Consider the following 18,861-nt stretch of genomic DNA (forward strand, 5'->3'; position numbering starts at 1 on the left):
CCTCTCTCTCTCTGTCTCTCATGAATGAATAAATAAAATCTTTAAACAAACAAAAAAACTAAAGTACCCTTCGAGGTGTCTGGTGGCTCAGTAGGTTAAGCTTCAACTCTTGATTTGGGCTCAGGTCATGATCTCAGGTCATGGGACCAAGCCCCAACATGGGTTCCGCACTAGGCGGGGAGTCTGCTTGAGATGCTTCCCCTCTTACTCTCTTAACTCTCTAAAATGGATAAATAAATCTTAAAAAAAAAAAAAAAAAAAAAGTACCCTTCAGTGTGTCCTGGGACAGTAATAATAATGTTCCATGTACGTTTGGCCAGCCATTAAGCATTGATAGACAACTTTATTTCAAGTTTTTTCAAGTCTGCCCAGTTTTAAGAAACCTGATAGAACTGATTGAGTCCTGAATAATCACAATAGCAATCCATCAGGAAGACATCAGCTGGTTAAAAATACCCTATGAATACAGGGAAAATGACTCATAAATAACTTACTCATTAATAATCAGATCAGGAGCAAAACACAGCATGCTTCCACTTGATTGTCTATATGATCTCCACCCCAGGGCAAATGCCATGAGGAACATCCATGAATACTGCAGTAGGGTCATTTGGTCATCCAGGTGTAAGTTCCTGAATCCTGAATTAAGAAGAAGTAAAGCTATGAGGAAACAACACTCTACTCGTCCAAGAGAAGATCATCTCTCTGGGAACTGCCACAGACCAGTGATGACTTTAGCCTGGTTGGGGAGGGTTGGGGGATGGACCCATGACAGAGTAAGTGAAGCACCAGGGGGCATGGTTCTCCTTTGTCATCTGACATGTTAAGATCAAAGCCCTCAAGTGCTTTCTAATGGCATCCAATGTAATAAAAGTTATTGTTACTTTTTTCCTGTTTACTCAGTCACTGAATTTAGTTTTAAAAGTGTCCTCTGACAGTTACACCTCTGTCCCTCTTGACAGAGTAGGAATGACAGGAGGTCAGGTTACTTCCATCTTGCTCTGTCCCTTCTCTATCAGTGAGAACATGAGGTTGTCACATCTCTGCAGCTGTAAAGTCTGGGTTGACATGAATGGTAACCTCTGCTGTTTCACATCAAGTTCTTTCCAATAGGGGGACTTTTATATCATCTTGTATCATTTTATCTACTTAAGAGTTAAAGTCATTCTGTTTTAGTACATCCTGACCAAGTGTCACTATACCTGATATTTTACCAATTGTACTCCTGAGTCTTAAAAGCAATACGCTGACGGAAATCTAGTGGAATTCTGAGAAGTATTATCCGTATCCTTGCCCTGGCTTTGGGTGTGAAAGGAATTTTAAGTCCCGTGACTCTACTTCTGACAGGACCTCGTCCTACCTGAAATCACTCTGCTCTGAGCAACAATCTGAAAACAGGGAGCAGTGTACCAGTTTTATTATAAACCCTCCACTCCTATGCTTTCTGGCCTCGCCCCTGGCTAGGCCCTAGCAATGAGGAAGAGAAAACAGGACAGGTCGTGAGACTTGGATGAGAGAGCCTCTGTTTAAGACAATACGAAGCTTTGTGCTTTCGCAGTGTCGTCTTCCGCATATTACCTGGTATTGCCTTGGCCCATTTCACTGCTGCGATCACTTGCCGCCCACCTAACATGTTGAGTGTGGTCATGATCCGCCAAGTCGAATCTGGGACAGAGCTGTCATACCCTGCGTATAACACCTCGGGTTCAATGACCTCCAGCAGGGACACCAGGGTAGGGGTGAGCTGTGGTAATGTTGCAGGAACTATTGTTTTGTTAGCAGGATTTTCAGAAGTTTCTTGTGATGCTCCTGGAGTGGCCTGCTGAATTCCTTTTATCTTTTTCTTTGTTTTTCGAGCTGTGGGTGTTAAAAAATACACAGAAGTGAGATTTAATGGGAAGGTCTGGGTGGCAGTTTATTCAGGAAGTACTTTAATTTCTGAAACTACTTAGCAATTATAAAGTGACACAGAAGAAGAGAAAGCAGAGTCAAGAGGAACCCATTTGTATACGAAGCCAGGTAATTCTTCATCAGTTACACTGTACATAAAATTGTCTTTCAATATTATGCTAAAGCAATCTAAACAAAGCACTTACATAGATTCTTGCATAAATTAATTTACATTTCACACCAAAGTTGAAATTTTCATTGGTTAAATAAGGTAATACTTTTACTAGCATTTGAGAGAAAGAATCTAAGGTTGTAACAGCAGACTAGAAATGGGGTTTAGGGTTAATCTTAATTATGGTATGTAAGGAAGAGAGCTATACTAGTGATAACCTCACACAAAGTCCCCTTCTCAGGAAAATATTAACATGACATTGCAGATCACCTGCTAGAAGCAATATTAACTCCGACAGCAGAAAAGTCCAATTTTTACATTTATATGAGGGGATATTACTTGGTTCTAAAAACATTTGAGGAGATGGAAAACTTTGCATTTCTTGACATAAATTAGCAGTGGGGAATTTCCTTTTCTAAAGGGATTTATATTGATGACTCCACAAACCAAAAGCATCCTTTCTCATATACAAAGTAAAGCTATCTTCTAACTCTGATTTAGGCTGGAATGGTGTAATCAGATTACAATAGGGATTCACACTCTTGAAGTTACATGTTTTAGTAACAAATGGGAATGTTTCTTTCGTACTCTATGTGCTGCTAAAAGGAACAGAGTATTATTAAAGAGAAAGTTCTGAGAGATCCAAGGAAGTACAGCGAGTAGAATTTATACTAAAATTTATATGAAAGAAGACCTGCACCTGCCTCACTTATGATACAACCCATTTTGCTAAGAAAGTAAATACTAATCACCTTTTAAAATAATTAATAGATTCTTTGTCCTTCAAATGATGGAATGGTCCCATTATTGTACTCTGTGTTGAATATGGTAGTGAGAAGTTGAAGAATTGTCATGTAACATTTCAAAACACAGAAAAAGGATCATGGCAGAGCTATTTATATTGTACCATGCTCTACTGAAAACACAGTATGGTGTAGCAGTAATGAGCATAAATCTGAAGCCAGCATGTTTGAATTTAAACCCTGGCTCTGTCACACAGTCGGTGGGATCTCCCCGTTATTCCCTGGGACTTAGTTGCCCTCTTCTGTAAAATGATGATAATATTCGTACCTCACTCAGAGGGTGGTTGGGAATGAAACCATTTAGAATATGTAAAAGGCTTAAAACAGTTGGTGGCAAATATTAAGTGCTACAAAGCTATCATTACCTCCACTGGTGGCAGACTACAGCATTAGAATATTTTGAATGTAGATGGTACAGGTAGATAGAGGTGTGATCAACTTTAAAAAAGGAAACGCTACTGCACGTAACATAAGGGAACACTTGAGACACCAGAGGTACTGCACGGAAACCCAGATTTCAACATGATGGCAAGTACTTTATGGAGAAGGTAGACGAGAACATGCATGACCCAAATCAATATCCTGGAATAGTAAGGACCTCAGCTAACCATGACTTAACGCTCCATATGAAAACAGGGGAAAGGACGGTGATGAGCTGGTGGATTTACAAGAATCTTCTATACTTGGTAAATAAGTAATTTCTTACTATTTTTTCTATGGTGTGAAGTGAGACAGTGAATGATTTTGAATAAAGCTCAAAATACTGACTAGAGCAAGAATGTAAGAATGTGTACTAATATGCTTTCATATAACTTAAGAAGTTGTTAACTGAATTAGTTAAGCAATCACTGTTTGTAAGCACTTTAAGATTTTTACTTGATAGAAAGTTCCTGACTCCTTGGAGCACAGAGATTATAGTATCTGAATTCTATAGAAGTGTTCCTGAGTCTGCAATAGTTCCCTTCCTTTCTTAAAAAAAAAAAAAGTCTTAATTTAAAACTTAGCTTAAAAGTATTAGGTATGAAATCTGATAATGTCAAAAACCTCCTTGTTAAGTTCCATTTGACTCTTTACTCCAAAAATAAAGCTATAATTTGGAATGATTAAAATACACCTTAAAATGAAGTAAAACTTTGAGGATTACCCTTAAAAAACTGATGTGTACTCAAATGCCAGGCTTTCGAAGCACTGAGAAAGGCTCTCTTAAAATGACTCTGGAGAATCACTGGTATGGGGGCAACAGTATGGTGGAAATAGACCACTTCTGATCCTAAGCTACATTTATGGAGAGAATCAGGCTTTGAGAAGAGCTGAGTTGTTTTGCGACTTCATTTTGGGGCAGTCCTGAAAGGGGAGAGTCAACTCTATGGACAGACACATATCTACTCCAAATAAAGGTTTTTATCTATACAGAAATAATTAAGAACAAAAATGGGGCTTTCCCATTAAAACTTCACAAGGAAATCTCTATAAACTTATTCGATTTTTAAAAAGCCTTTCAGTTTTTCTACAATTAAAATTCAGTTATCATGTATGATATGTGCTACCTAGTATCTAATACATTCTTTTTTTTTAATTTTTATTTATTTATGATAGTCACAGAGAGAGAGAGAGAGAGGCAGAGACACAGGCAGAGGGAGAAGCAGGCTCCATGCACTGGGAGCCCGACGTGGGATTCGATCCTGGGTCTTCAGGATCGCGCCCTGGGCCGAAGGCAGGCGCCAAACCGCTGCGCCACCCAGGGATCCCTCTAATACATTCTTAAGGGACAAACCAGAACTGGGTAGTACAGAAGTGGACACAGCTGAATCTGGCTAAGTCCCAAAGTGTTTTTCATAATGTAAGGATCTCAGCCTCTCTGAGCAGAAGAGAAAGTATATATATTATATAGAGAGACAAGCATGTAGTGGCTCTTAACAAATGCTAGTTTCTCCACTATTCTCATAGCTTATATTGACATTTTATAAAAGCATACAATGTATTTTTTTTTAAATAGTGTTTTGGAAAACTGCAGCTCCATCTAAACTGTATGCTTAAATTTCAAGATCTGATTGGAAAGGGCAGTGATGGTATTTTGCGAACACAGAAACTCCGATGTCTCTAGCTGCCCTGGTTGTCTTCTAGTGAGGGAAGGCAGTGCAGTTGTTACTGGAGAGAGAAGTTTTATATTTTATATATATATATATATATATATATATATATATATATATATATATATATATATAAAATAGTGGTCAGCAAAGTGGTCATAGAGTTTATATATATAAAGAAAATAGAGAGCAGCAAAAAGAAACTGAGTAAAATTGGGAATGAAATAAAGATAACAAAAAAACCCCATCCTTGTGGCACGTGAAAATGAACTATAGGAACACGTGATTCATCTCTGAGCTTCTGGAACACCTACAAGAAGATGGGCTGCTAGCACTTTCTTTAAATCAGTGCTTAAATATGCTGGCACTTTGCAGTAAAGTTGAAGCAACCTAGTCACACTTAGAAAATACTGGGTTAAGTGACTGGTGTGCCACGACTTTTTTTTTTTTTTTTTTTAAGATTTTATTTATTTACTCATGAGAGACAGAGAGAGAGAGGGGCAGAGGGAGAAGCAGGCTCCATGCAGGGAGTCCGATGTGGGGACTCCATCCCGGGACCCAGGGATCATGCCCTGAGCCAAAGGCAGATGCCCAACCGCTGAGCCACCCAGGTGTCCCATGACTGTCTTTAACATGGTGCATTTCATCTGTTACTGCAGTGCTGTGAAGGAGTGAAGATAACTATGAACATGGGTTGGGGAATTAGACTCTTCACAGTCAGAACCATAAATCTATTTAATAACAGATACACACATACAATGTGTTCTAGAGGGCACAGCATCAGTGTCTCTTCTACTGGAAGAACCACACACTCACTCTTCTCCCTCTAACATCATGCTGTGTCCTCTGGATTACTTCTATAGTCGTTCCATTGGTCTCTCCATGCGAAATGAGCTTTTTTGACGTATATATCTGGTAATACCCCTGCCTTTTTTTTTTTTTTTTTACCTAACTCCTCCTACTCAGCTTTTCTAGACTTCCAATTCAGTGTTCCTTCTGCCAAGGGAGCTTTGCCAGCTTTCCAGGACAGAACTAGGTGACCCTGCTTGTGCTCCTGAGGCTCTAGTCTCTTCTGTCCTGCCTCCTTGGTGGCTTCTGGAGAAGCAAAGTGCTAGCGTCACAAGTACTAAGCGTGGGGGTTACTCCAGCACCACCACTAACTTCATGGACCTTGTATTTTCAATGAAAGCAGAATTCCAAACTCTTTTCATAGCAAAGTTTTTAAATAATGAGATCAATGTTAATTATACAACTTGTTACATAAACAGGGATATAAAACTTAAAATTTCTAACTAATTTCAAGTTTCTTCTTCACTTGAGAAAGAAAATCAAACCCAGCCAGTACCTCCTTGAGGAGTTACTTCCCCAGGCAAACTGATTATCCATCTGCATCTCTCCAGCTACAGAGCCAGGGAAAAGGTACATGATAGGAACATGGACAGGTAAACACTTTTGACAGATAAACATTTTCAACTCTATGGAAGAGTTTGGAGGCTGCAGAAAGGGAGGAGAAAAAGCTACGAGTAATGTTGCTTCAAGTCATTATTATCTTGTTGACTTTCTTAGTATGTAGTCTGGCCCTAATGAAGGCTGTGTGTGCTATACGAGCTGGTGAAAAGACTTAAGCAGAATAGGAAATACTCATAAAAAATTCCTAGTTAACAAAGCAGTCATATAAAATTATGTTAGTTAAGCATATATATTGTAATGACTAAATTATTACTTTGGCTTACTTATATTTTAGAAAGGAAAAGAATGCATTTTTAAATGAATGCCAAGACCATTCCTTTCAGGCATTTACATTACCTTCCAAGTTCATCCCAGCTTGAAGACATTTCCGATAGCGGCATGCTGGACAGTTTTTTCTTCGAATCTTATCAATGATACAATCATTTCTTCCAGCACAAAGATAATTGTGTTGTCCTAGATGGAAAACAAAGGTGCTATCAAAATTTCCCAGGTTTTTAAGGATATTTTTAACGTGGAGACTTGCTGCATTTGCACAGCCTCAGACCACAGGCACCAATGAAGGAAGGTATAGTGCCCTTGCTGACATGGCCCTTACAGAGCTGCGAGCTCAGCTTACAAAAAAGTCTCTTTCTTGTTCTGTTCAACAAATAAATGTAGGTATATGTAGAGAAAAGCACACAAACGGTAAGTGTAGCATCAGAGACACTTTCCTAAACTGAACACCTCCTGATGGAGAAGCAGAACACTTCCCCACCCATTATCCCCCTGCCCCTTTCCAGATACCACCCTCCACAGCCACCTCATTCCATCAAGCAGAGTTTCACAGCGATGGAGGAGGCCTATCATCACTCCACTCCCTCATTAGGAGTTCTCATTTAATGCTAAGGAGGGTTAAAACAAAGCTTTTGAAATGCTCCCAGAGTCCCACCCAGAAAAGGACTTTGATTCAACATCATGCCACCATATGCAAATCCAGTGTGCCCTGTCTTCAATTCCAGGTGACAGCGCACTTACTCCTCCTGAACATGAAGGCTGCCAGCTACTAGCGAGGGGAACCACACACCTGGTAAACTCACTACCATACATGGATCCGACGGTTACTTGTTCATTATTCCACATGCTTCTAGGATGTAAGAATGTCTGAATTCACCATTGACCCCAAATATTTACAACTGTTGCTGTCTAAAATCTTCTGGCACCTTGGATATAATAATGTGGTGTAAGAGGCAGAAGTGCAGTTTTCACCAGGCAAAAAAATTTAACAGGAAAAAGACTCAAAGTCTCTGTACCCTAACCCACCCCAAAATGCACATTCTGGTAATTTTCTTTTAATCTGGTTATTGAATGTTGAAGAAAACTCTGAGGATCTGTTGGCCTGGCAAAAACTCTGAAACGATCCTCCTGCAAAGGATCAGTACAGCTAAATGGACACCGGGTAGATAACTCAGAGTCTATGAACCTTACCCCAGAGGGGATAGTATTTACAGGACTATAGGACATCTCTCTTCTCAAAAAGACATCTCCTTCAGGGGAAAGAGAAAAATCACCAGTATCAATTTATGAGATTGAAGATTCTCATTCTCATGAATCAGAATCATTCTGATTCTGGGTAAGGATTCTTTCTGCACAGGACACTCTCAGACTTGGATGGAAACATACTCTGTTCACTTCTTTAGAACAAGATAAATCACAGTGCTGTTAAGCATGTGTTTTGGGTACACGGCTAACTATCAAGTTCCATTCTTTGTGAGGAGTAGGCCACTGAGTTGACTAATGGCCTACAGTTGAGCTTTCTTCTAGCGCTGCTCTCCAATGCCAAACGTCTGTGCCAGCTGTTTTAATTCCTTTCTATGTCGTATAGGTTTTGTAGCTTTTCTGTGTGACCTAAAATGGAAGCACTAACCCAGCATTCTAACAACTCTTTAAAGCAAAAGTAGGAACAGTGGATGCATCCATAGTTGGAGCAGTTAAAAATATAAAGAAGTTCTGCTCCGTAAGCATCTCCCCAAATCATTGTTCTACAGAATCTGAGCTATTGGATCTGGGGGGGCATGTGAAGTTGGGCAAATCTGTTTGTGTCATATCTATAAAGTGAGAAGTTTTGACTAGTGGTCACTATCTTACAAGACATGAACCTGGACCATTAACCGTCACTCCTGGTCAGTCCCTTTTGATAACAGTGAATCATCTTAGTTGGGAGTTCCTGTGTCTTCTACCTAATAGGAGATGGCTGAGAAAAGACTTGGAGACAGGTGGAACTTTTTAACATTGTTTTGTTTGCATTGTATTTATTTTTATGGTTAAAACCTATTTTTGGCAAGAGAGTCTGTTTTCTATTTGTGGTTGGTGTGGTAGCCAGCCTCCAAGATGGCCCCCAATGGTCCCTGCCTCCTTGTATTCACCCTCTTGTGTAGTCCCTTGCCACACCCTCAGCCAAATCTGTGTGACCAATAAAATGTGGCAGAAGTCACAGTATGTCATCTCTGAGATGAAGTCATAGGGACATGATTGCTTCCATATTTCTAACTCTGTTCTGTGGATCATTTGTTCTGGGGGAGGCCAGCTGCTATGTTGAGAGCAGCCCTAGTAGAGTCCCACACAGTGAGGAACTGAAGCTCCCTGCCAAAAGCAGTGTTAACAAGTTTGGAAGTGGATCCTCCAGCCCCAGGCTGGATGTCTGCACCCCCAAACCTACAGTCTGAAGATGAGGGGCCCAGGATGGCCCTGCTCATGAGCTCCTTCCAAATTCCTGACTCAGAAACTGCAGGACATAATCAGTGCCTGCTGTTATAAGCCACTAATTTTGGCCTAATTTGTTCCACAGCAATAAATAACTAACAGTAGGCTCAGTAAAGTAGTTGTTTTTAAGTTTAAAGAAACTGTGGGGGATCCCTGGGTGGCTCAGCGGTTTAGCGCCTGCCTCTGGCCCAGAGCGTGATCCTGGAGACCCGGGATCGAGTCCCACGTCAGGCTCCCTGCATGGAGCCTGCTTCTCCCTCTGCCTGTGTCTCTGCCTCTCTCTCTCTGTGTCCCTAATGAATAAATAAATAAAATCTATTAAAAAAAAAAAAAAAAAAAGAAACCGTGGTCCAGGGGCACCTGTGTGGCTCAATTCACTAAGTGTCTGCCTTTGCTCAGGTCATTATCTCAGGATCGTGGGATCGAGCCCTACATCAGGCACCTGGTCAGTGGGGAGTCTGCTGCTCCCTCTGCTCCTTGCCCCCCCACTTGTTTTTTCTCTCTCTCAAATAAATAAGATCTTCTAAAAAACAACAGTGGTCCAAGAAGAGGGCATGTTCTGGGGGTTTCTGCACTTTGTCTATCCTATTTGAAATACCTAAGTTCTAAACATGAACTCTGAGCCTGAGCTGCCTTCTTTACCTGTTCTCAGAAACCGTGTGGTGTGGTAGAGAGAGCACTCGTGAGCACCAAGAAGCCCTTGATGGGAATCGCAGCTCTGTTTCCCAGCTGTGTGGTCTCAGTAATGTTTATTACCCCTTCTGAGCCCTTAAATATTTCCCCATCTGCAGAGCTGCAAGGGTTGAAGGCAGTTGTGTAGAAGGCTACACACAGCGCCACACGTGAGCACTCAACAAATGCTCACTGGTAACTCCTGTGAGAAGGCTTTAATGTCTGTATCTTAACTCGATTATAGGAACTCCCAGATGACAAAACTTTTGTCGTCTACTCTCAGGGGGTCAGTGTAGCTCTGAGGTGAAAAGCCTGTTTGCAGACAGCTAGCTGTGCTGGAATCCCAGCTGCCACGTACAGCCTCGGCCTCAGTTTCCTAGTCTATCAACTAAGAGCACAACAGCCTCTAAGAGCTCACATAGCCCTTAATTCAGTGGTAGGATGGACATAAAACATAGTACTAGGTTCATGGTAAATTGAGGGTAAGTGGATGCCTGTCGCCATTGTGATCTACCAGCAGAGATTACGTGTACTTCTGTGCAAAGGAGACCTAAAGGATGCTGGAAAACCGACTCCTAGAATATTGAGTTTAAAACCTCAAAATACCTATCCTTGATCTGGGTTGTAGGGTAAGTAATACATAAGTAAAACTGGTGCAAGAACAGTTGAATGTTTAGGGATTTATACTATGCAAATTTGAGGGGGGCGGGTAACTATTATTTCCAGCAGGTGCTAAAAATGGGAGTGCCAAATGTAATACAGATCTTGCAAACCACATCTCTGTAATTAGCTCAGACAGTGCTCCAAAATATGTACCTGGACTTTAGAACATTTCCATCATGTCTACAAAGGAAAAGTAAAACTGCTGTGGGTTAGGTCATTGAAAGATTACAGATTTTTAGAGCTGGAAAGGACATTGGAGAAAATGAAAATCCAAATAGGATTTAGTTAACAGAGTCCGCAGTTAAACCTTTTCCTACTAATTATGTAATGGAGCCATCAGACTTAAACGCCAAATAAACATTTTGAAATGGTACAGCTAATATTCTAAGAAATTTTTTTTACCGAAAAGTATAAGAATTTAATTCTAAAACAGGGGTTAAGCCCAGAGGGCCATATGGCCTGCTGTGGTATTTTACTGGGGAGTTATGTTTAACTTTTTTTCCCCCTAATTTTTAAAGGGCACTGGATGCTTTTAGGTAAGCTTGCAGTGACATCAATGCGTGCCTGCCTTGCCCCAAATGTCTTCTCTTTGCCAGAATGACACAGACTTGGTCCCTGTAAGCATTTGAATTTTTAGTCCTGTTTTAAAGAATTTTTCATTCTCCTCCATTTTAACTAATATTTTTTTTGAAATATTCATTCTTCTATCCATGGTCTTATTCTGAATTTCCGACATCAATTTGTCAATTTTACTGTAATACTGTATTACTGCTATCACTGCATTTGTATCATGGAAATAACTCCTGAGTTAATAAAGTGCTGAAGTAAATAAAGTGAGGAGAAAAACAGGCTTCACTGTCTTGGGTCTGTGGTGGATAATGTCTGCTTTTGTCAGAGACATTGTACCAGGGAGGGGTGGGCTTTCCCTGTGACTCCTCCATAGGACCAGGCAGCTCCTGACTGATCAGAGCCTGCATCCCTGCGCTCCATGTGGGGTAAACAGAAGTAATTTTATAGTTTGCTCATGTATTACAAACTAATCCAGACAAAAGAAAATGACTCATCTAATTCTTAAGGATATGCAAACAGAACTCTAGGCAAATAATAATCCTTCTCATACTGTGAATGGATAGATAATTGCACTTCTTTAAAAATTAATCTAATCAGAGCTTTAGGTAATGCATTCAGGCCACACTGCCTTCAACCTGCTTTACAAAGAACTAAATAAAGCACATGATTTTTTCTCCCAAGACGATTTGCTGGTAAGATGAGGAAAATTTTAGAGTAACTTCCAATAATAGTTTGCTATGGAATGAATTTCTCTTTCTTGAAGGAGTTGATGTTACTGCCCTTGTCAGCGGGCTGAATCTGTAACAAGGGTAAAGTTCATTTTAATATAATATTCATATAGTGAAATCAGCTCCTCTGAAATACCTTCTTGACCTCCTGAGGCAGTTCTCCATATTTTAACCTCCGTACCTGTAAACTGTTAACTCATCCTTCACTTCAAGTAGACCGTGACCACCCAGAGGGCAGGGACCAGCTCTTAATGCTGAATAAGATGCCTGGCTCAATAGGGAAAAAAAAAACCAAAAAACAAAAAAACCCCATCCAGATAGTTCTGGATAGTTCTATCACTCATTTCCGTCACACTGGAAGAGTTGGGGGTTTTGTTTTTTACTTTTTAAAATTTAAATTCAATTTGCCAACATCTAGTATAACACCCAGTGATCATCCCATCAAGTGCCCTCCTCAGTGCCCATCACCCAGCTACCCCACCCACCTCCAATTACTTGATGGGAGTTAAAGTTCATGATTCTGGGACAATGAACATGATGTTACCCCCACCCCCACCCCCCGAACCTAACACCACCGTTTCACAGGACAGCCGTCTCTTACGTTCTACCTTCTTATGTTGTTCTCTGATCAAACTCCCTCCCCTGAATGTATACTTTCATAATTTATTCTAGTTCTACTGGTGATGCTTTTTAAAACCTCCTTCCCGCTGGAAGGCCTAGGAGCCACCCCCCAAGCCACCTGCCTTTCTGGCTGTGCACCCATTAAGGGGGTTTGCATATAACAGAAACTTCAAAAATAAAACTCTTCAAAACACACACTACCTTCCACCGCTCTCTTGAAGAACACTTTGCAGCTTCCACAAGTCAAGACCCCGTAATGACACCCCGAGGCCTCGTCAGAACACACGAGGCAGAGTTTGGGAGGTGGTCCCGTTGCCGCTGAGGAGCTGGATGGAGGAGAGCTGACATCTGGTCTCATTCCAGGGCTGGAGGAGGAAGACAAGCAGGATTAGGATTTAACCGTTGTGACTGTCCGCCGAAAAGAGCAAAATACTCTTCTCTTACCTTCCCACTGGCCAGTGAGCATGGGCTTGGCGTCCTAGCAGGCCCACAACCGCCAGCCTGAATACATTCAAATAATGTGTTATTCTTTAAGACAACATGAAAAAGAAATGACCTCACTCCTAAGTATTCCCTAAAAAGAAGGGCAAAAATGAGCTTCACCTAGAAATGCTAATTTTCAGTGGCTAAGGGCGGGTTCGTGTCCCTAATGCCCTTCAGGAAAGTGTCCTGTATGTGCAGGATCCTTCGCCCCTTGTAGGCGTGCAGCTGGCAAGTCCGGCTCCCCGTCAGCCCCACATCTACCGCTGCGACCAAGACGCAGTGTGCACCCATCTGCTCAGAAGGACACCCCCTACCGCTGCCACTGCTTAGGACATTAATTTTTGGTTTTTCAGATCTCGTGCAGGCATCTTCCTAAATCTAGTGGAGTCAGGACAGCTGTACCTGCGGGCTCCCTTCAAGTCCTGGCCTCTTCCACGGTGCAGGTCTGGGTCTGGGCCGGGCCTTGAGGCCTACGGAGGGCTGACGGGAGACATTACCACCTCCCACCCTCAGCCAGGCTCTGGGCGGGGAGGACTGTGTTTCTGCCCTCCCCACTCGTGGAAGGCACAGCCTCAAGAAAAAGGAGCCAAAGGGGGCATCTGCTTCTCCCAGTTCTCGTTTCCCCTTTTGAGGACTGCTCAGCACACTGACTGCTGTCCTGGTGTTGAAAGATCCTCTGTTCCTAATTTGTTCTGGAGATCTGCAACAAGCCCCAAAGCACCCCTCAATTCTATCCTCAAAAGAAGCCACTGCCAGTCCTGTTCTGTTGGTCTAAGAGGCTTCTGTCAAACGGACGGGGTTCCCACCACTCCCCTTCTGGGGATAGGCCTCAGGGTTCCACACAGGCCTCTGGACACTGTCCACAACTTCTAGAGACTTCTCTATCACAAGCTGTCGTCTCCCTGCTGGTCTGGGGGAGCGGATGGAGCACCCACTGACAGCCCACAAGGGGAGAGAGTAACCCGAAATGACTGTTCTAGGCCTGGCGTAAGCGGCCTGTGATGAATGGAAACTCGTGACTAATGTAGAGGAGCTGCTCGGGCCAGGCTTTCACAGAGAAGGAGGAAGGTCTCAGAACGAGTGAAGAGAGCAATGTGTCAGGGAAGCAAAACTTCCTTGGCTTAAGTCCTGAAGATGCTCCTATTCCTGCTCAGCCCATCTCTGTCATCTGACATCTATTTTTAGGGACCAACGAGTTGTTTATGGAAAAGGAATGTAATATTTAAAGATCTGAATGGTTGCTTCTGTACTGTTTCCTCAACCCATTGTATACATTTGTATACCTTACACACAAACTGTATATGTATATTATACAATTAAATTTTTTTACAATAGTGCTTTGTAATAGAGACATACCAGAGTGAACAAGCAGGTTCAAATCCAGACCATCAGACAGCAAAAATGTATTGCAATACAGCAGCAAGTCAAATGACTTAGTTGGCTTCCTAGGGCATATTAAAGTCATATGTGTACTATCCTCTAGTCTATTAAAGTGTGCAAGAGCTTTATGTCTAAAAATGTACTGTGTATACCTTAATTTAAAAATACTTCATTGCTAAAAAAATGCTAATCATCTGAGTTTTTTCAGCGCATCATAATCACAGCTCACCATAACAACCATAATAAAGAAAAAAATCTGAAATACTGAGAATTACCAAAGTGTGACAAAGAGTTACATAATGAGCAGATGCTGTTGGAAAAATGGCACTGATAGGCTTGCTTGACTTCATGGTTTTTTTTTTTTTTTTTTTTTACACAAACCATACATTTGTCCCAAACCTAGGTGCAATAAAGCAGAGCGCCATAGAACAAGGTATACCTGTACTTTGTAGCTGTGAAACACTCTCATGAAAAAATCTCGTCTAGCCTCTCGCGAGCCCTGTGGAAGGATGCATCACCTTAAGAGGCCACAAGCTAGAAGGAGGGGGGTTACAGGGCCTATTTGCAGTCATACCGACATGCTTCATATCCGTGCCGTACCTACTGAAAAGCCCACGTGAATACACAGAAAATCTGGCACATCATTTCTTCTTCTTTTTTTTCTTTTTTAAGATTTTATTTATTCACAAGAGAGAGAGGCAGAGACACAGGCAGAGGGAGAAGCAGGCTGCATGCAGGGAGCCCGACGTGGGACTTGATCCTGAGTCTCCAGCATTACTCCCTGGGCTGAAGGCAGCACTAAACCACTGAGCCACCCGGGCTGCCCTGGCACATCATTTCTGCACTAAGCAAGCACACCACAGATGTTCCTTCTTTGCTGTTTCATGAAAACTGGAGATTTTATGAAAAAAGCATTATGTAAGTATTATGTAGTGGAAAACAGTATTAAGCTTAAACCCCAGGATGCTGTTCTCAAATTCTAGCTTATAAATTAGAGCACGTGCACAATGGGCCACTGAGCCCCGAGCTTCCGAAGGCACCGGGGAAAGGGAAAATGAGATAACAAAGGCCCTGATGCAAGTGGAGCTAGGAATGGGTCATTCTGGCCAGCCTTGGCGTCCCCTCAGTCCTGTTCCGCTACAGCATTTAAGGGCAGAGTATGTGGAAAACTGCCACGTACAGCACAGATATTAGTGGAAGAAATGCGTTTCTGTCACACAGACAGGAGGACGGGCATGGCCCGTGATGAACACCACTAGGAAACATGGACGAGGCCTCCATGGGATGCAACTCCAGGTGTGACCCGATGATACTGCTCCAGGGCTGGGGCCCACCTAAGAGTCTAGGACTACAAACAAACCTCTTGGAATCACCATCTTTGGATAAGGGTACGTGGCAAATACATGACACGAAAATGAAAATGCATATAAGAACTCGAGTGTGCATGACTCCCTTCTGAACAGGAAAGCGAACACATCCTGGGTCTTTGATGGGTGACTCTTTGCGCTGACAGCTATGCCAGACATCCTGCAGATCCTGACGGGTTCTCTGATAGACTATGTCCACGGGGCTTCCGTTTGGGTGAAAACTCCTAGGAACAAAATGCCTTATTCCAAGTGGATACTCGAGTGCTGTTGCCCATTTACGGTGGAGAGTATGCTCAACACCAGCTCAGTCCTGAGGCCCCAGGGTGTACATTAGACTTGGGAGAGAGAGAGAGAGAGAGAGAGAGAGCGCACACACACACAAAGCTGGATTTTTCCTCTTGTGTTCTCCTGCAGGAAAAACAAGTGATGAGAGGAGGTGCATGGACGGATGGTGAGAACTAATCACATCTTAAGGTGCACCTTTCATTTAGCCCATGCTCATAAAACCTGACCAGCAGGCACTGTGACCATACAGAGGTCACGTCACACACGTAAGTGGTGCTGTGGGTGAAACATGTCCCTGAAATTATGAACCTTGAAACTTGGTAAATGTTTTTTTTAATCTGCCCCCTCTGTCATGGGACTACCGGGAGGACCTCAGGTAAGGGCAAATACTATAAACGCCTTTCCCTGTGAGCCAGGGGACGGTTAATGGTCCTCCAGGAGCTTAGTAAGTTCAGGGAATGGTAGATATTCTTTGTGATTTAACCCCAAAATACGATGTGATTCTACCCCAAAATACAACATTTTGGCTTTTTATTTTTTATTTATTTATTTTTAAAGATTTTATTTATTGATTGATGAGAGACAGAGAGAGAGAGAGAAAGAGGCAGAGACACAGGCAGAGGGAGGAGCAGGCTCCATGTGGGGAGCCCGACGTGGGACTCGATCCTGGGTCTCCAGGATCACGCCCCTGGCTGAAGGTGGCGCTAAACTGCTGAGCCACCCGGGCTGCCCGACATTTTGGTTTTTTAAAGGTTAGTGCTGCCGTGTGGAATCTGAAACCCTATCTATGAACTTTTTGTAACATGGTTACATTAAATAATCCACTGGTCTGTCTTGCACTTTGAACGGATCTTTTCCCCATGCATGATTTTGTACTGTCATGCGTTAGTCATTTGGAAAATATTGGTTCACTGAGTTAGGCAGATTTTCCAAATGTTGACACAGTTCATTAAACAATATAAGAGTCACATCTGTCAAGCTCACAGTGGCAGATAGAAATCTTTCAAAGTCCTAAATTTTGTTTGAAAGCTCACAGTTTTAGACTGGCAACAATTCCTATCAGTTGTCTTTCTTGAAGTGATAGCCTCACTTCAGTCATCTTTTAGAAAACCTCTGCAAACACTCAAGGCTAAAAACCATAGTTTATTCATGGTATGTCATGAAAAAGGTGACTGTTCATTGTACAACATAAACAATCTTACACCTCCTCCTCTGACACAAGCCTACGTGCTCTGTGCAGCCTACGTGCGTGGTAATATTTCTGCTTTGTCACAAATAGATCATAAAGGGACATTGTCCAAAATGGAGATTTAAGAGATTTAGTAATATTTTGCTTCCTCAAGGATATTCTTAAGTGGAATTGGCTTTAACTGTGAGCACATGGCAGTGAATACAGTGACCACTGTACCCTAGGATGCCAGTAGTATTACTCATCGTTGCTTTTGTACCACCAATACAAGTGTCAACACAGTGAAAAAGGCAAATAAAGACTGTGTATTATCATGAATGTATTTCTGAAAAGATCTTGGGGACTCCCAGGGGTCTGTGGACTACACAGGGAGAACTGCTGTCACAGAGAATAGTGAGGACTCCAAGGCAGGCTAGAATTCATATCCTAACTGCAATGTAGTAGCTTGGTGACCTTTTCATCTCTGACAATCTCAACTGCCCAACTTCTAAATGGGGACTGTAATGCACCTGGCAGAATGATCCAGTCTTGCTTACTGACTTAGTGCCTTTCTCCCCAAAGACAACGGAACAGGAATGATAAACATTACAAACCCAAATGGTGGTGTTGGTTGGTTTAGCCTTCAATTTAAGTGAATTAAATCAACATTTTTTTTTATTTAGAGAAAAAAAAAAAAAAAGCAAAAATAGTATGACCTCAGAAAACATTTTTTCCCCAATTACCATGGGAAAAAAATCCCGAAAATAAAGCTATTCCAACTGGATTTTTACCAACTACACACGGAACAGGTGTCTTCTCATGGGCTTACCAGTTTTTGTCAAAATACTATAAACCAGTGGTTCTCGTTTGGGAGCAGTTTTGCTCCCTGGGGAAGGGAAAGGAAGGCAGGGGGGAGGGGAGACACTTGGCAATGGGTGGAGACATTTTTGATTGTCACTACTGGGGAAATGCTACTGACATCTAGTGAGAAGAGATCAGAGTGCTGCTCAGCATCCCACAGTGTGCAGGACAATCCTTCACAACAAAGAATTACCCAACTTCAAATGTCAATAATGCTGAGGTTAAGAATCCTCTGCCATAAAGCTTTCAGCAACATAGAGAAAAGAAATTTTCACCAAGGACCAGAAACATTTTAAAACATTTTAATTATCTTTAAGTGGAACAAATGCCCTACAGAAGCAGCCTTATTCTTTGATTCAAAACAAGTCCGAAAAGGTATTCAAAACAGAGCTAACACCAGAGACTATACAGGCCTAGTGATTAATTTATTTGTCCCTCTAGCGCTAGTCCTAAAAGGTGGTTTTTACACACCAAAGTCTCCTGCATTTTTCTTATCTTTTTTCATTAGGAAGAATGTAAATACTCCACTGAACACACACCAGGTGATGACATTTTCTGACTGCCCATTTATCCCTGCATTAGCTAAAGGATTACTGATTTGTCTAATAATGAGCTATGGAATAGTTTTCAAATCAAAAAGAAAAACTGTCTGCAGGAAGGCTTTCATGATCTTTCTGTGAAACAGTTTTGAGCGACACATTTTGTTTTCTTATGATCTGAAGAAACACTGATGATTCCCTTTGCGTTTGCTGAGAGGGTTCTACTGGTTTTAACTTCAGGTGTGTACTAAGACAGTTCCTCCAAACATCATTTATGCACACTCATGCTGGAGAGAAGGTTAGAGCAACAAAATTATACTGTAATAAGGCAGGACCATTTTCAGTAAAGGATGCTTGAAG

The 18,861-nt window shown here is 41.9% G+C and overlaps 1 protein-coding gene across 5 annotated transcripts in view; it reads right to left on the reverse strand.

The window, feature by feature from the left end:
* Positions 1 to 18,861, reverse strand: part of NR3C1 (nuclear receptor subfamily 3 group C member 1) — a 117,909-nt gene that overhangs the window by 15,655 nt on the left and 83,393 nt on the right. For 4 of the 5 annotated variants that reach the window (XM_077897689.1, XM_077897688.1, XM_077897687.1 and 1 more), the window contains exons 3-6: positions 12,617 to 12,783; positions 6,762 to 6,878; positions 1,579 to 1,857; positions 495 to 639 (exon numbers count right to left, since the gene is read on the reverse strand). In XM_077897689.1, the coding sequence (XP_077753815.1) occupies positions 495 to 639; positions 1,579 to 1,857; positions 6,762 to 6,878; positions 12,617 to 12,783 (708 nt within the window). The remainder of the gene's footprint in view (positions 1 to 494; positions 640 to 1,578; positions 1,858 to 6,761; positions 6,879 to 12,616; positions 12,784 to 18,861) is intronic. The other variant, XM_077897691.1, reaches the window with a different exon arrangement.

The sequence above is a fragment of the Canis aureus genome, chromosome 5 (genome assembly GCF_053574225.1).
Source record: "Canis aureus isolate CA01 chromosome 5, VMU_Caureus_v.1.0, whole genome shotgun sequence".
Classification (NCBI taxonomy): Eukaryota; Metazoa; Chordata; class Mammalia; order Carnivora; family Canidae; genus Canis; species Canis aureus.